Raw genomic sequence first — 18,580 nt, forward strand, 5'->3', positions numbered from 1 at the left:
ACTTGGGGAAGCTATGATCCAGTAGCCAAGAGAATCAGGTTCAATTAATTTCTCACTTTCATCTAGCTGATACTATGACTGTTTACATTCTTTGGTAGAAGCAATCAAAGGCCTTACCTCCATCAAGCCACCTAATTCACTATTTGGAAATTTTCTAAATGATAGATCACTGTGGGAATGCAGTCTTCTGATTCTATGTGATTCAGATGCTAAGACAATGAGGTAACTGGCCCAATGTTTCCAAGATCTGATCAGTTCTACAGTATAGAATCACTCAAAGTTCATTCTGAAAATATATTCTAAAATGTTAAATTACTCACCAAAAAAAAAAGAAAGAAAGAAATGGTAGTTATGTGATATGATGGAGGTGTTAGCTAACAGTATGTTGGTAATCATTTTGCAATATATAAGTATATCAATACAACACATTATACACCTTAAACTTACACAATGCTATATGTCAATGATATCTCACTAAAGCTAGAGAAGTAAAATAAAATGTTAGATTATGTTCCAGAAAACCTGGCCTTCAAAATGCTATCTATGCTCTCTATGGGACCCAAAGGCATGCTATATTTAGTTCATTGCTAAAGGCTTTGTAAATGGATGTAAAAACTACTCTGGCGTAAGTAGAGAGAACAAGAAAAAAAGTTAATATCAGATGAAGCTCTACCTGCCATGTGATATCTAAGCTTAATGTCAGTTTTAAGCATTATGGAAAGCCCTCAGTACCTGATCAGTTACCATTTATTCCATGAATCGAGCTAATGCTTTTTCCATTAATTGAGCTGAATTCCATTTTATTTTTTTAAGTGTATTTATTTAGTTTGAGAGGGAGAGAGGGAGAGAGATTATGAGTGGGAGAGGGGGAGAGAGAGAGAGAGAGAGAGAGAGAGAGAGAGAGAGAGAGAGAGAGGGAGGGAGGGAGGGAGAATCCCAAGCAGGCTCCACACTGTCACCACAGAGCCTGATGAGGGGCTCGGTCTCACAAACCATGAGATCATGACCTGAGTCGAAATCAAGAGTCGGACACTTAATCAACTGAGCCACCCAGGTGACCTGAGCTGAATTCCATTTTAAAACCACACCTCAGCCCCATATTGCTACTCAGGACAGTTACATATGGGACTACTGTTTAACTGGCCGAGTGCAATAAAGCATGCCCACCCCTCCTCCCAATTGTGCTGGAAAGTTTCAGGCCCAGAATGGTTACCAGCTGGAAGAGCTTTTAAGCAACCCCTTTTAAGCAACCAACAGTACTCAATGCCAAGTGCTAGATGTTGTGAGGCTCTCCAAAAATAATAAGCAAAACGAGACAGTGCAGTGTATAGAAACTGAGCAATACCGACAATAAATGTTGGAGGAGTTTCAGAAAGGAGGGCTCATCATGACTTAGGGTTGCCAGGAAGGCTTCTGCAAGAGCTGCATACAGACAAATGCATGTCTGCAGAAATGCATGTTCTGGTGACAGTGACTACAGCCTGATGAAGGCAGAGGTCAGGAAAAGTGAAGTGGAAAGTAAACCCCAGACAGATCATGGAGGTCCTTGAATATACCGGTGGTATATAAAAGAGACAAATACATGTTAAGAAATGCCTCCGATCCACAAACTGTTGAGTCTCCAAGTTACCTGATCTAAATCTCTGAGTCCTTGTTTTAACATTTACTCCCTCCTTCACTTTCGCCGTGTTGTATTTTTGCTTTGCACCACTAATCCTTTGAATTTCAAAAATAGCTTTGGCTTCCTGAGGCCAGCTTGAGAGGCTGGCAGTTCTTTGAGATCACACAGAACTTACTACTATATTACCGGAAAGACTCAGCTGGTGCAAAGATTTTTATTTTAGCCACCAAGACTGATTTCCCTTCCGCAACACAGGAATATGCCCAGAGAGGCTTTATGTCTAAGGTAGTTAGCTGCTCTGGACATACAAAATTGCACACACAGGTAGTCGCCGCTGCCTCTGTGCTAGAGAGACAGTCTCTACTAACCCTATTTTATGGGTTTCCCCCGCTCATTTTCTCAAAAGAAAACTTAGGAGGACAAGAAGGGAACGTGCAGTGTCCCACAGCTGACTTGCACAAACCGAACTGTGAATGTGCATAAGTGTGTATGTGCGTGTGTTAACAATATGAGCTCTGCCTAGAACTCTTGGAATTAATGAACTCCTGAAGCCTCAGTTCAGTCTGAGATCATTGGTGCAAAAACAGCCTTGAAAAATCATTGTCTTAAAAAAAAATTAGCACAATCCACAAAATTATCCCTGCCATCAATCTTTCCCCCTTTCCAAACAGCTTAACATTTCCTGTGTTAAAGGAACACAAAAGCTTGACTGTAGTCAATACACATAACTGCTCTTCAGAAGTGTCATGAACATCAAAATGAAAGAAAGAGACAAGAGTACATTAAATTGTTTTTAGGCCAGCATCTGATTTTCCGTTGGCTTGGCCAGCTCACCTTTCTACTTGGTTCATACGAATTTCTATTTTGTGGTCCTTGGCAGACATTTGTGAGCACAGTTGGAAAGGGTCAGCGGGAAGGATGTCTATTCGTTTTTATGAATTTAACCTATTTATAACCTTCCTCGTGCTAAAAAGAGGATTTAAGGCTTCTGACAAAAACACCTACAATACAAAGGGATAAAAATAAGTAAATGGAAACTTCAGGAAATAAGTGTTTTTAAAACCTACGGAAATCATGAGTTTGTTGAATCTTTCACCATAGGTGTGTGGACAGATTTTTCTCCCCTAGAATCCCCAACTAGTACTAATCTGCAAGTAATCAACAGTTCAAATGGAAAGATCTATGAAGAAATAATATCTTGGCCTTGGAAGATGTCCTCCTCTGCAGACCTAATTTCTCTTAGGGGCTCATCCTCGTGAGGCAGAGAGAGGGAGGGATCACAATATCTATTTTAAACTTGGGCACCAGGGTGCCTTGCCTATGTTAAAAGGGAGGTCCCAAGTCTTCCATTCCTTCTGTCTAGGAAAAATAAAACAATTCAGTCCTTCCCAAAGTAAGGGCGAATGGCATGACCCTCAAATCCAGAAACCCTGGCTACCAACTCGGGACACAAAGAAACTCCAGGCAACTGGCACGTGCCCACCAAGGAAATTCATATCGGAAGATGCTCAGTCTTCCCAGATGCAGGTGTCTGGGGACAAACGTCTCCAGTGCAGATTTAGGAGTCTGTAATGTGACCAAGGGCTTTCTGGGGAAAATTAAAACATAGGTATTGAATTTAAGTTTGATCTCTCTGTCACCGTATAAAGCTGGCTGGTTTTTTTTTTTCCGTAAGACACGCTAATACAATACACAAAAGATCACTAAAAGCACTGTAAATCTCTACCAATGGGGATTCTATTCATAGAATATACAAACACTTCTTAAAATCCCCTTTCTCCATTCTCCTGTATGAACAGAAGCCGCCTTACCCCAAGGGAACAACAAGCAGTCGATCAGTATGGGGCAGTTGTCCTCTTGAGTAAGACCCAGGCTTCAGTGTGTTGTACAGCTCTCTAGGTAATTCCAATGTGCAGCCAAGATCCAGAGCCACTGGTCTGGAGGCTTTAGCCAATCTGCCATTCACTTTGCGCTGGTTACATTGGATTAAAGTTTCGTTCCTCCCTCCCCTTCCATACACATACTTACTTATGTTGGCCCTGGCAGCTTCCTGAGCAACATTTTATTTTATTTTATTTTTTTCCTGAGCAACCTTTTAATCCACAGTTTAACATTTTATACATCAAAATACATAGATGTTTGAAATCTCACAGTTCCCACTACTTGTGTGGAGCATTTTCCCTTGCTGCCATAGCCCATGTTGCACTATATGAGGGGCAGAGCGAGAGCAAGAGAGAGAGAGAGAGAGAGAGAGAGAGAGAGAGAGAGACAGAGAATTCTAAGTAGACTCCAAGTTGTCAGTGCAGAGCCGAATGTGGGGCTCACACTCACGGAACCTAAGATCATGACCCAAGCCCCAATCAAGAGTCAGACGCTTAACTGAGCCACTTGCGTGCCCCAAGTGCTGTTTCTATAGGGCCTAACCCCCACACCTTTGCCCGCAATTCATTCTACCTTCCCACCAATTCAAAACACATTTGTCCTGTATTCCTCTCTCTTTTATCTTAGAATCATCCTACATCACCTGCTAATGAACCTGATAAATTAATAATAAAATGTAAATGATAATATCCTAATGAGGTACTCTGCCCAGACAGATCTGCATTTTTTTCTAAGGCCTTCTCAAGATACATAATCTCAATCCCAGGTAAGGCTCTAGTATTGAAAAGTAGGCATCATGTAGGGGCGCCTGGGTGGCTCAGTCGGTTGAGCGTCCAACTTCGGCTCAGGTCATGATCTCACGGTTTGTGAGTTCGAGCCCCGCATCGGGCTCTGTGCTGACAGCTCAGGGCCTGGAGCCTGCTTCGGATTCTCTGTCTCCCTCTCCCTCTCTGCCCCTAACCCACTCGCATTCTGTCTCTGTCTCTCTCAAAAACAAATAAACATTAAAAAAAAAATTAAAAAAAAAAAAAAGAAAAGTAGGCATCATGTTAAGGCAGAAAGGGTGATATAAATTAGGAGATCAGGCAAAGCTCCCTTGAAGTCACATTTCCCAGATGGCTGCTACTCAAAGCAGCCCCTGGTTGTAAGTGATGATTTAGTCCTGCATTGTGGAATTGCTCAGCCACTGACCTCACATCTATGGGACCACTCTCTGGACCCATGCTAAGTTCCCTCTTCATATGTTAGCCTCTCGGTATTCCCACAGCACGTAGCACACGTGTAGTAGGTATTCACCGAATGTCTGACAAAAAAATAGATACATGAGAGCCCTTCATTCCTCTGCTTTCCACAAACATCCCTAGGTTATTAACTGAATATTTATCGTGATTTTTTTTTAATTTTTTTTAACGTTTTATTTATTTTTGAGACAGAGACACAGCATGAACGAGGGAGGGGCAGAGAGAGAGGGAGACACAGAATCGGAAGCAGGCTCCAGGCTCTGGGCCATCAGCCCAGAGCCCGACGCGGGGCTCAAACTCATGGACCGTGAGTTTGTGACCTGAGCCGAAGTCAGACGCCCAACCGACTGAGCCACCCAGGCGTCCCTATGATTTTTAAAGACCTCTAGGGGAAAATATTCCACTTCCTAAATCAAAAGCCCGTTCCAATGGTAGAGGTAGGCTTTGAAATGAAAGGGAAGGTAGCTATAATACTCCTGCACTTAACTACTTGATGGTTTTGAAAGCACGGTCCATCCAGAACATCAACCAAACTGAAGTGGCCAAAATGGTCTCCTGAGGAAGAAAATGCAACAACGCCACCCTCAGGCTCTCATCCAGAACTTATGAATTCGAAACATATTGAAAATGAAGGTATTATTTTAACAAGATTGGTCATGGGATTCTTAGAGGATAGAAGAGACATGGATAGTATCAGCTACAAGGAAGTGAACAAAAAAACACATGAACCCTGGCTGATAGACCTGGTGACTGACACTCACCTCCACCCATTCCACCAGCCACGTGACCACACTCCCCTTGCAACGACCATTTAGAAATGGGCATGTGACCTAACCCCAGCCAATTGGAGGCAAGAATTCTACTGGGGGATTCTTGGAAAGCTTCCTGTCTCTGAAGAAAGAAATACGGTGAAAAGATAGCCTCCTGGTTTCCCTGGACAGTGTCTTTTCCCGGTGTGACACGTGAAGCTGTTGCAGCCATACCAACAGCTGTTAGGAGGCCAGTCCAGGGGCAAAGTCAGCACACCAAGCAGGACAGTGCAGCAAGGTGGGCAAATTTGGGTCACTGATGACAGCAGAGCTACTGAGTCAACTGACCCAAGAGCTCTGTCTCTGGACTTCTTGTTTTGGAGAAAATACGTTTCTTTTTTCTTTAAACCAATTTAAGTTACGGTCCCTGCTACCAATAGCTAAAGGCATCCTGGCAGATACAGAATGCAAAAAGGAAAGAATCCCCAGGTACTAATTGCACTGGAAATGTTTAAACATTATAATGGATATGTCAGGGCACCTGGCTGGCTCAGGTGGTTAAGCGACTGATTCTTGGTTTCGGCTCAGGTCATGACCTCACAGTTCGTGGGATGGAGCCCCATGTCGGGCTCTTCACTGACAGTGTGGAACCTGCTTGGGATTCTCTCTCTCTCCCTCTTTCTCCTCCTCCCCCGCTCATTCTCTCTCTTTATCTCTCTCACCTCTCTCTCAAAATAAAGAAGTAAACTTTTTAAATAAATAAATAAATAAATAAATAAATAAATAAATAAAATGGATATGCTAACTCAACTTAGATCATATGGATTTTAAATTTTTTTTAGTGTTTATTCATTTTTGAGAGAGAGAGACAGAGCACAAGCAGGGGAGGGGCAGAAAGAGAGGGAGATACAGAATCCGAAGCAGGCTGGTCTGGTCCGACTTCAGCTCAGGTTGTGATCTCAGCGTTCATGAGTTCGAGCCCTGCGTCAGGTTCTATGCTGACAGCTCAGAGCCTGGAGCCTGTTTCAGATTCTGTGTCTTCCTCTCTCTCTCTGCCCCTCTCCTACTCATGCTCTGTCTCTCTCTCTCTCTCTCTCTCTCAAAAATAAGTAAACATTAAAAAAAAATTTTTTTAAAGCAGAATTGTATGACATACTATAATACATAACAGGATTAGAAGTGGTGTGAGTCATAGTGTCTACTCTGTGCGGGTCCTTGCCAATAAATTTGAAAATGAACTTGTTAGATAAGAGAAGAAATTGTTTCTGCATATGGGGCGCCTGGGTGGCTCAGTCGGTTAAGCGTCCGATTTCGGCTCAGGTCATGATCTCACAGTCCGTGAGTTTGAGCCCTGCATTGGGCTCTGTGCTGACAGCTGGGAGCCTGGAGCCTGCTTCCCATTCTGTGTCTCCCTCTCTCTCTGCCCCTCCCCTGCTTGTACTGTGTGTCTCTCTCTCTCAAAAATAAATAAACATAAAAAAAAAAAAAAAGAACTTCCTATATACCAATCAACTGATCCACCTCTGCTATAACAGGGGATTTTCACTCCTAATTCTCTCTCAGTGACATACAGTTCATTCCACTCACACCTCCCAACAGCAAGATCAAGAAGCTGAGCAATCTCCCTCCAAAGCTTTAGAGGTGATGTGTATGTGGCAATGCAGAAAACAGAAGTTCCGAGAATTTGAGGCCATGAATCTACTGCTTTGCCTTAGAAAGTCATCTAAGTTTTCTGCTCATGTTATTTCACAGGAAATGAAATTATAATCTATTCAAAGAGTTTGTGTTATTTTTAGCCAATCCCAGCTACCCACTTCAATCTGTTCATTTTTAAAGGTTTATATGGGTTTTAGCATTTGCTTTGGAACACCATTCATATTGTAAAATAGGATGTGATAATCTATAAATAAAATAACCCGCCTGAAAGCAAAAATGAAGAAGGTCAACTAGAATGGTATTATATTAAATAGAATTCTTTTTAAAAGGTCTCAATTTTTGCATTTTTAAAATTTGTTTGATGTTGATTTATTTTTGAGAGAGAGAGAGCGAACGAGCAGAGGAGGGGCAGTGAGACACACACACACACACACACACACACACACACACACACACACACACAGAATCCAAAGCAGGCTCCAGGCTCCAAGCTCTCAGAACAGAGCTGGACACAGGGCTCACACCCATGAACCGCGAGATCATGACCCGAGCCGAGTTGGACACTTAACTGCCTGAGCCACTCAGGCGCCCCTCAATTTTTGCATATCTAATGATTCATGAAGAAAAAACTATACTAAAGTTTACAAGATTCACACTCTGACTAGAGCTGCCCTGCAGTACTACTTTCTAAAATGATGCTTTCCATGAAACGCTTACTGAAATCTTGTGTTAGTTTCATATTTAGTGGCTCAAAACAACACAAATTTATTATCTGAGAGTTCTGCAGGTCAAAAGTTTGAAATAGGTCTTGAGGGCCTAAAACCAAGGTGCCAACATGGTTATAGTCTAGAGGTTCAAGGGGAGAATTCATCTCCTTGTCTTTCCGAGCTTCTGGAGGCTGCTGGCATCCCTTGGCTCATGACCACATCACTCTTACCTCTGCCTCTCTCATCACATCTCTTTGTCTGCCTCTGACTCTCCTACCTCCCCCTTATAAAGGCATTTGTGATTATACTGGGCCTCCTCAGATGATCCAGAATAACCTCCCCATCTCAAGATCCTTAACTTAATCATCGGCAAAGTCCTTTTGGCCGTGTAAGGTAACAAATTCACAAGCTCCAGAGATCAGGACATAGACATCTTTAGGGAGCCACTATTCTACCTACCACAAAAGTCCATCACAGAAGGTTTTCCAAATCCAAATAGAGGTTTTCCTCTGTTTCATCTGACCTGAGTATACTTAGAAAACTGTATGAATTAATGTTGACCAGAAGCTGTACTGGTTATAAGTGACTAGGAGATACTCCTGTCACTCCAAGAAAAAGCTGATGAGCAAATAAAAGTTTAGTCCCAGACACTACTCAAACACAGTCTTCCCACGGTGGAAAGAAAAAAAACAAAACAAAACAAAACAGCTTGGAAGATGTGTTCCTTGTTTGGGTTCCCAGGAAACTCAGTCCTAAAAACATGTGGATACAATGAATTTATCGGGAAAGCAAGTGACAATAAAAGGTAAGAGACATCTAGGGAAATGGTAAATTATTAACAGAAAAACCTGATATATTAAAAAAAAATTCCCTGTGGGAATCACTTTTAAAACTGTAAAAATCACTAAACTGGTATCACTAATTTAAGAAAACTTAGCTGTGCATCAGGCTGGAATAAGGAGGCAGGACAGGAGGACAATAGGGCCCCCTTCAGTATTTCTGCTTTGCCCTGTTATAACCTACTTTTACTATAGAACTCACCCTCCCCACATTGAAACCTTTATGAAATGAGTTCCATTCTAATCCAAAAAAGGCACTATTCTTGTTTTTCTCTGTGTCCCCAGTGCCATGCAAAGTACCAGGAACAGAGTAGATGCTCAGTCAGGTTTGTTGGATGAACTAATTAACCAAATGGAAAGGACAGTTCATCAAAGAAAAGCATTCCTCCTTTGCCTGCAAACCTTCAAAACTTTACAAGTCCAATTTGAGCTTTAAAAAAAAGACAGAGAGAGCTTATTTTAAACTGCACACCCATGCAATAAACTGACACAGCGATTTCCCAGCTCTACACGCATTTTAGTGCACTCACCCTTTCTCACCACCAATCTAAAAAAGAGAGTTTTCATGGGAGGGGAGAACGATCTTTAAGAAATTATATGCATGGGCATCTGGGTGGCTCCATCGGTTAAGCACCCAGCTCTTGATTTCGGCTGAGGTCATGATCTCACGGTTCGTAAGATTGAGCCCTACATCGAATCCCTGCTTGGGATTCTTGCTCTCCCTCTTTCTCGGCGCCCCCCCCCCCCCAAAATAAATAAATATTTAAATTTTTTATTTTTTTATGTTTTTATTTTTGAAAGAGAGAGACAGAGCACAAGCAGGGAAGGGGCAGAGAGAGAGAGAGGGAGACAAAGAATCCAAAGCAGGCTCCAGGCTCTGAGCTGTTGACACAGAGCCCGATGCAGGGCTTGAACCCACGAACCGTGAGATCATGACCTGAACCTAAGATGGATGCCCAACTGACTGAGCCACCCAGGCGCCCCAGTAAATAAATATTTAAAAAAGAAATCATATGCAATAGGATTCTAAATTGGACACTTCAACTGAGGCACCAAGATACACTAGTATGATATTCCTGAGCAAAGCTCCAGGCCAACATCCACACTTTCAATGAAATCGCCAAACACTGGTTCTGTGACTTTTCAACCTAACCTCGGCTACACTGAAGGTTACAAACGGGGCTGGCTGTTAAAGACCAAGAAAATTTTAGAGAGGGTTCTTCTTTGGAGAAGAGGTCACCTTACCTCAAGTCAAGAGAGTAAGGCCTCAAGGAATCACCCAGAGCTTATAACATCTCTCCAGAAAAAGCCAAGAGGAGACAGACAGGGGAGCTTCCCTGCTGACCGGGAAGACAGTGTCAGCGGGGAGGCGAGCCTGCATTCACAGAGCCTCTCGTTGATAATTTGGGCTGTACCCAAGAGACCGCGACCACACGGGTGTCCAGACGCTGGCTGCTGAACGGAGACTGTCTGACAACGGAATGCAGCCATAAGAATACAGCAAAGTGACAAGCCTGTGAAAAGCTCACACAGAAGTGGGGGAGGAATTTCCGCTAGGCACCAAATTCTACAGGGACAGAAGGTAACCCCACGTATTTGTTTTCTGACTTCAGACCATTCACGCTGCTTGTTCAGCACGCTGGTTACTCACATCCCTCCCCATTTGGAAGTCCTCCCAAAACCTATAGCTGTCTTCCAGCTGGGAAGGAAAGAAATGGAACTCCCTCCAAAAATTAGGTAACTGTGCTCTTAGTGGAGACTGTTTGGAGCCTGGCTATTTAACAGCACTAAATATAAACCTATAAAAAGAAAGTGATAACTTTTTCTGAAATGAACCACCCATAAACATAACCAGAAAATCCATTCTGCCCCGTAATCGATGCCAAGAAAGCAAGCTGCCACCTTAGAAAAATAAAAGAAGGACAGGGAGTTGGAAAAGGGAAACACGCATGCCTCTTACCCAGGCCCTGATTCTGCTGCTCCCACTCGATGGCATCTGGCACCTGGTAGGTAGCTCCCTCCAAAGGGCCCAGGTTTCCTTGTTCTAAACCAGGTTCCTGAGACGTGACGCCAGGGAGAGTAAACCCCAGCAGCTCAGCATCACCATCCAAGCTCTCATCCAGGGGCTCTGCATCTTTATCTTCTTCATCTTCCTCCTCATCTTCCTCTTCTTCATCTTCCTCCTCCTCATCCTCTTCATCCTCATCTTCTTCTCCCTCTAGAAAAAAAGAAACCAACAAGAAACATAAAGGAATACAGTAAGTGCCTACATATGAATCTTTTGAAATGACCCAAACACTACAAAATAACTGTGCTTGACCTTTTAAAACAAATTTTAGGAGCGCCTGGGTGGCTTAGTCAGTTAAGCGCCTGACTCTTGAATTTGGCTCAGGTCATGATCCCAGGGTTGTGGGATCAAGCCCTGTGTTGGGCTCCATGCTGAGCATAGAATCTGCTTAAGATTCTCCTTCTCTCTCTTTCTTTCTTTCTCTCTCTCTCTCTCTCTCTCTCCCTACCTCTCTCCTTCTCTCTTCCCTCCCCTCCTGACTGCATGTTCTCTTTCTAAAATAATAATAATAATGATGTTGATAATAATAATACAAATTTTATAGCTAAAGTTGGGCGATGTGAGCACCGCAGGATTATTGCTCACCATATACCTATGTTTTAAACTTTCAAAATCACAGCTATGTCAGATAATTGTTATGCAGCATGTTTATTTGGAGTCAAAGTTCAGGTAATATAAATATTTATTGGTCATATTTACATGTACAAAGGTAGGGAATATCCCTTCCCTGTTTTCTGGAGGTCATTAAAGATTTCCCCATTAGGTTAATATCTAAAATATATTTAAAAATGTGTATAATTCAACACCAAAAAGACAAATAATCCAGTTAAAAAATGGGCAGAAAACCTGAATAGACATTTTCCCAAAGAAGACATATGGATGGTCAACAGACACATGAAAAGATGCTCAACATCACTCATCATCAGGGAAGTGCAAATAAAAATACAATGAGATATCACCTTACACCTGTGAGAATGGCTAGAATCAAAAAGACAATAAATAAAAATGTTGTTGAAGATGTGAAGAAAAAATAAGCCTGTGCACTGTTGGTGGGAATGCAAATTGGTGCAGCCACTGTGGAAAAAAGTAAGTAGATGCCTCAAAAAGTTAAAAATATAAATACCATACGATCCAGTGATTCCACTACTGGATATTTACCCAAAGAAAACAAAGACACTAATTCAAAAAGATTTATGCACCCTTATGTTTATTGCGGCATTATTTACGATAGCCAAGATATGGAAACATCTATCCATGGATAGAAGAATGGATAAAGAAGATGTGGGGTGTATACACACACACACACACACACACACACACACACACACACACACTATGGAATATTAGTCATAAAAAAGAATGAGATCTTGCCATTTGTAATAACATGGATGGACCTAAGGAGTATTATGCCAGCAGACACAATGAAATAAGTCAGCAGAGAAAGACAAATACCATATGATTTCACTTACGTGTAGAATCTAAAAACTAAAACAAATGAATAAACAAACAAAGCAGAAACAGACCCATAAATACTGACAACAAACTGATAGTTGTCAGAAGGAAAAAGGATGGGAAGTGGGCAAAAGGGGTGAAAGGGAATGGAAGATAGAAGCTTCCAGTTATGGAATGAATAAGTCACAAGGATAAAAGGTGCAGCAGAAGAAACACAGTCGATGGTATGTAATAGTGTAGTATGGTGACAGGTGATAGCTACACTTGTAGTGAACTCAGCACAACATATAAACTTGTCGCATCACCATGTTGTACACCTAAAACTAATGTAACATTGTGTGTCAACCAGACTCCAATTAAAGAGAAAAGCCTTGCCCATTAGAAAAGTATACTAAAATACTAACAGGATTTAAAGGGAATGTCCCAATCCTTTCATATCTTATAATACTAAACAAAAGAATTGATTACTTTGGCACAATTTTCCTTCTACTCTTCTTCCCCATCAGTGAGTAGAATTCACAACATGTTAAGTGAGAGGTATATATACCACTCCTGGCTCCTGTTGGAGGAGTGACCCAAGGAGCTGGAAAGAATTACATCAATTATTCTCATTCCAACTTTAAAGGAGATTAGGAAATAGGATATTGATCAAAGACAGTCAGAAAAGCACCACTTGAAAAAAAAAAATCATCATAAGAGTTAAATTCACAGTTTGTCACATTCAATGCTTCAAGAGGAGTAGGTTTAGGAAACATAAGATACCCAATTTTACTTTGTTTCACCAATTTTAATTTCCTAAGAATACTCTGAGGCCCACCCTCACCATGGATGCACCCCTGAAGTCCCTGAAGCTTCACTGAAGGCCTTCCCCTTGATCTCTTCTCTTGGCTCTTGACATGGCAGTTATGCAACAGGGAACTCTCTCGGGATGGTGGAGAAGGGAAGAGGGAAGATTAGAGGCACCCAGGAATTCTGAGCTCTCTTTTTCTGCTTCTAGACAATTTTCTCCATGCACATTCCTTTTCACCTATCATTTACAGGGTTTTTTTTTTAACTTTTAAAAAATATTACACCTAATCTTTTTCATTCTTATATATCCCTTATCTTTGTAGGCATTAATACCTCTCACTATTCCAAAAATTGAATAACTATTTATCAAGCACCTAGTTCCAGGCACTAGGAATAAAGCAATAATGTCTCCGCCTTCACGGAGCTGATACGCACTCAAGGGGATACACAGCAAACAGATACATAATACAACATTACACTCTGATTAAAACTGCAAAGAAGGGGTGTCTGGGTGACTCAGTCAGTTGAGCATCTGACTCTTGATTTTGGCTCAGGTCATGATCTCATGATATGTGAGTTCGAGCCCCACGTTGGGCTCTGCACTGACAGTGCGAAGCTTGTTTGGGATTCTCCGTCTCTCTCTCTCTCTCTCTCTCTCTCTCCCTCTCTCCCTCTCTCCCTCTCTCAAAAATATATAAACATTTTTTTAAAAAAATGAAAAGAAGATGGAAAGTTCCAGTCCCTGCTTTTTTGGAGGGGAGATCAAGGAAAAGTTTGAAAAGAGATTATACCAAAATAATTAATACTCTTTAATTTAGGTCAATATCCACAGGAAGGGCATTCCCAGTAGCAGAGAATAGAAGAAACAGCAAAAACAAAAGCCTTGGGGCAGATGTGTGCTGTGTTCAAAGAATGACAAAGACTGGGCCCCAGGAAGCAGGAAGGGACAGGAAATGAGGTGACGGGGTAGGCAGGGGCCAGATCTGATATATATTTATGAGCAATGACTGACTGCAGGGTGAAAAACAGACTATATCAGAGCAAGAAACAAATTAGGAGGCTATTTCAAATTAGCAAAGAGACCCATTAGGAGGCTATTTCAAAACTCAGGGGATAAGATGACAGTGCTTTGGACAAGGGATGTTGGAAGAGATGGTCAGATTTAGGATGTAATGTGAAGGCAGTCTGAAGGTAGAGAGAGTCCTGCTGATAATTATGATGTGGGATGTGGAAGGAAGGTCTCACTTTATTAAAGCTAGGAACTGAAGGGTAAAGAGCAAAATCAAGAATTTTATCTGAGACAGATTAATTATGTGATTGCTATGCCTATGACTTCCAAATGGAAATGCCAGAAGCCTTGGGAAGATCAAAGCTAGAGATAGAAATCTAGGAGTCATCAATTTAGAAATGATATTGACATGGGAATGCAAGCTGGTGCAGCCACTCTGGGAAACAGTACGAAGGTTCCTCAAAAAACTAAAAATAGAACTACCCTATGACCCAGAAATTGCACTACTAGGCATTTATCCGAGGGATACAGGTATGCTGTTTCAAAAGGGCACATTTCACCCCAATGTTTTTGGTAGCACTATCAACAATAGCCAAGGTATGGAAAGAGCCCAAATGTCCATCGATGGATGAATGGATAAAGAAGATGTGGTGTGTGTGTGTGTGTGTGTGTGTGTGTGTGTGTATATATACACACACAATGGAGTATTACTCGGCAATCAAAAAGAATGAAATCTTGCCATTTGCAACTACGTGGATGGAACTGGAGGGTATTATGCTGAGTGAAATTAGAGAAAGACAAAAATCATATGACTTCACTCATGAGGACATAACAGATGAGCATAAGGGAAGGGAAACAAAAATAATATAAAAACAGGGAGGGGGACAAAACAGAAGAGACTCATAAATATGGAGAACAAACTGAGGATTACTGGAGGGGTTGTGGGAGGGGGGAATGGGCTAAATGGGTAAGGGGCATTAAAGAATCTACTCCTGAAATCATTGTTTCACTATACCCTAACTAATTAGGATGTAAATTTAAAAAAAATTAAAAATCAAATTAAAAAAAAAAGCAATGATATTGACAGCCTTGAGACTGGTTGAGATCACCAAGAGAATGAGTGTGGCAAAAGGGAAAAGGGAACGTGATCCAGACCAAGCCCTGAGTTAGAAGTTGGCCAACAGAGGGGGGATCCAGCAAAGAAGTGACCACTAAGGTAGGAGAAAAACCAAAACGAGTGCGGATCAAGGGAACCAAAGGACTAAAACCTTTCTGAGGGCCTGAGTACGAATTTGAGAATTCTGTCAGTGACATTACCTCTGGCTCTGACACTTTGGAGGTGATTAGTACTTGACACAAGTTGTCTGCGTGGAATGACAGGGATAAAAGCCAGACAGGAGTGGTTGAAAAGAAAATTAGAAAAAAAGACAGTAGATGCAACAAATACTAAAAAAAGAAAAGAAAAGAAAAAAAAGCGCATGAAAATTTTTTGAAAAAAAGAGCAGGGACAGAAGGGGGAAGCCGGAGAGAGATGCAGGGTCCAAGGTAGCTTAAAATAGGAGATGCTAGAATTTGCTTGTAACTTGCTGGGTAAGATCTGGCAGAGCGGGGGATATTGACGACTCAGGAGGGAGGGGAGAGGGCTGCTGGAAGAATGTCTGGAGACGAGGTGTGGCGGCGTGGTTGCATACGTGGACTTGAGCCACACAAACGTACCATGACTGTGGGATTCGGGACAAGTTACTGTGCCTTAGCTTGAGTTAACACCTAAGGCACTCAGAACTAAGCCTCGCCCATGGTGGCCACTATGTAAGGTTGCCTTCCGTGCCAACACTGGGAAGGGATGGGATCCAGCGCAAGGGCCGGCTCCCACACACCCTCCACCGCAGTGGGCACAGGTGTAGGCAGAAGGATAGATCTGCTGGTGGGAACATGTGAGAGTTGCCTTCGTCTTTCTTTTATTTTCTCAGTCAAATGAGAAACTAAGAAGGAAAAAAAAAAGAAATGTTGGTGGTTTGAAAGTGTGAAATAGTCATCGTGGAAAACGGGCCAGTGAATTCCCCTGGAAAATGTGGCAGGACTGGCAGGCAGCCCTGTGGGCCCACGTGAGATGCGGCATCATAAATTCAAAGTGAGACATGTTAAGACGGTTGTGTTTTTCTCCAGCCACGTTCGGTTGCTTGGCTTCAGGCCTGTGTGGAGGGGTAGAGTAGGCAGATTTACCAAGCAGCAGATTTTGGGAGGAGAGCTTAGTGGGGGAGGGGTGGGGAAAGGAGATGGTTGGTTGTGTGTGAAGGGAGTGGCTAAAGATGGACCAGGTACAAACTCCCAACAATAACACAAATAAGTTCTGGGCATCTAATGTACAGTACGGTGATGATAATTAGCAATACTGCAGGGGAGCCTGGGTGGCTCAGTCAGTTAAACTTGATTTGGGCTCAGGTCATGATCTCACAGTTCATGAGATCGAGCCCTATATTGGGATTCTCTCTCTCCCTCTCTCTCTTTCTCTGCTCCTCCTCGACTCATGCTTGTGCTTGCTCATTCGCTCTCTCTCTCTCTCTCTCTCTGTCAAAATAAATGAACATTTAAAAAAAATATCGTATTACATAGTTGAAAATTATTATGAGAGTAGATCTTAAATACTATCACCACAAAAAATAGTTAATTATGTGAGGAGATGGAAATGTTAACTAACCTTCTTGGGCAACCATTTTGCAACATGTTAAGTGTATCAAATCATCACGTGGTACACCTTAAACTCACATACTTCCAGTAAAGCTGGAAGCGGGGGGGGGGGGGGGGGGGGGGGGGGGGGGGGCGGGGATATGAACCAGGGACTCTAATTAAAGAGAAGCCGAGGAAGAAATTGGATAGAGAAAAAGTATGGAGAGGCGCCTGGGTGACTCAGTCAGTTAAGCATCTGGCTTCAGCTCAGGTCATGATCTCACAGTTTGTGAGTTCAAGCCCCGCATGGGCTCTGTGCTAACAGCTCAGAGCCTGGAGCCTGCTTTGGATTCTGTGTCTCCCTCTCTCTCTGCCCCTCCCCTGCTCATGCTCTGTCTCTGTGTCTTTCTCTCTCTCAAAAATAAATAAACATTAAAAAAATGTTTAAAGCAAAGAAAAAGCATGGGTTCCTTGGAATTTGGAGAAAATTATCAGGGATCATCAAAACTATTTGGTGGCTTCACTGACCTTCCTCCTGTACACAGAAATTGATCATAGGCCAAAAAGAACATTTCTTTATTTTTAAAGCACTATAAAATCACTTTTAGCTACCTTTCCTTTCCACAAACCTAAAAGAGCTGTACTTGATGGAATGATTTTGACAACATGAAACTAATCCCCTAGGAACACAAAGACAAAACCAGAGCAACGAGCCCTGAGTTTTCAGTTCTCATCATTGAACTGTTGACCACTGACCACTATCACCTACCAAGGACAACTTCTACTTGGCCCTCAATGGGCTCAGTTAATCCCTGCTCCTTAAAGCATAGAGCTATATGGGGGCACCTGGGTGGCTTGGTCGGTTAAGTGTCCGACTTCGGCTCAGGTCATGATCTCACGGTCCGTGAGTTCGAGCCCCGCGTCGGGCTCTGTGCTGACAGCTCAGAGACTGGAGCCTGTTTCAGATTCTGTGTCTCCCTCTCTCTCTGCCCCTCCCCTGTTCATGCTCTGTCTCTCTCTGTCTCAAAAAAAAATAAATGTTAAAAAAAAATTTTTTTTTTTTAAAGCATAGAGCTATATGATCCAGCAATCCCAAATCCGGGTATATATCCTAAGGAAACAAAATCATTATCCTAAAGAGGTTATCTGTACTCCTGTGTTCATAGAAGCATAATTCACAATAGCCAAGGCATGGAAACAACCTATGTGCCCATTAACAGACAAATGGATAAAGAAGATGTGATATACATATAACAGAAAATTATTCAGCCTTTAAAAAGAAGGAAATCCTGTCATTTGCCATGTGGATGAAACTGAAGGGCATTATGCTGAGTGAAATAAGTCAGGGGGGCATCTGTATGGCTCAGTCAGTTAAACATCTGACTTTGCTCGTGTCATGATCTCACGGTTCATGAGTTCGAGCCCCACGTCAGGCTCTGTGCTGACAACTCAGAGCCTGGAGCTTGCTTCTGATTCTCTGTCTCCCTGTATCTCTGCCCCTCCCTCCCTCCCTCCCTCTCTCTCTCTCTCTCCCCCTCAAAAATAAATAAACATCAAAAATTTTTTTAAAAAAATAAGTCAGACAGAGAAAGACAAATACTACATGCTATCACTTATAGGTGGAATCTAAAAAAAATTTTTTAAAGTGTAACTCACAAAAACAGAAAGTAGAAAAGTAGTTGCCAGGGGCTAGAGTGTAAAGAAAATAGGGTGAGATTGGTAAAAGGGTACAAACTTTCAGCTATAAAATGAATACGGTCCAAAGGCCTAATGTATAATGTGCTGACAATAGTTGATAACACTGTTATATCACTGAAATGTGCTAAGAGAGTAAAACTTAAATGTCCTCACACAAAAAGAGTAAATATGTGAAGTGATGAAAGTGTTAATCAATCCAATGG

At 42.1% G+C, this 18,580-nt stretch overlaps 1 protein-coding gene across 2 annotated transcripts in view; it reads right to left on the reverse strand.

The window, feature by feature from the left end:
- The window catches only part of ARMH4 (armadillo like helical domain containing 4), a 132,545-nt gene that overhangs the window by 81,935 nt on the left and 32,030 nt on the right, over positions 1–18,580 (reverse strand). For both annotated transcript variants that reach the window (XM_078448212.2, XM_078448213.2), the window contains exon 5: positions 10,655–10,912. In XM_078448212.2, coding sequence (XP_078304338.2) covers positions 10,655–10,912 — 258 coding nt within the window. The remainder of the gene's footprint in view (positions 1–10,654; positions 10,913–18,580) is intronic.

Source organism: Panthera onca, chromosome B3, assembly GCF_046562875.1.
Source record: "Panthera onca isolate mPanOnc1 chromosome B3, mPanOnc1 haplotype 2, whole genome shotgun sequence".
Lineage (NCBI taxonomy): Eukaryota > Metazoa > Chordata > Mammalia > Carnivora > Felidae > Panthera > Panthera onca.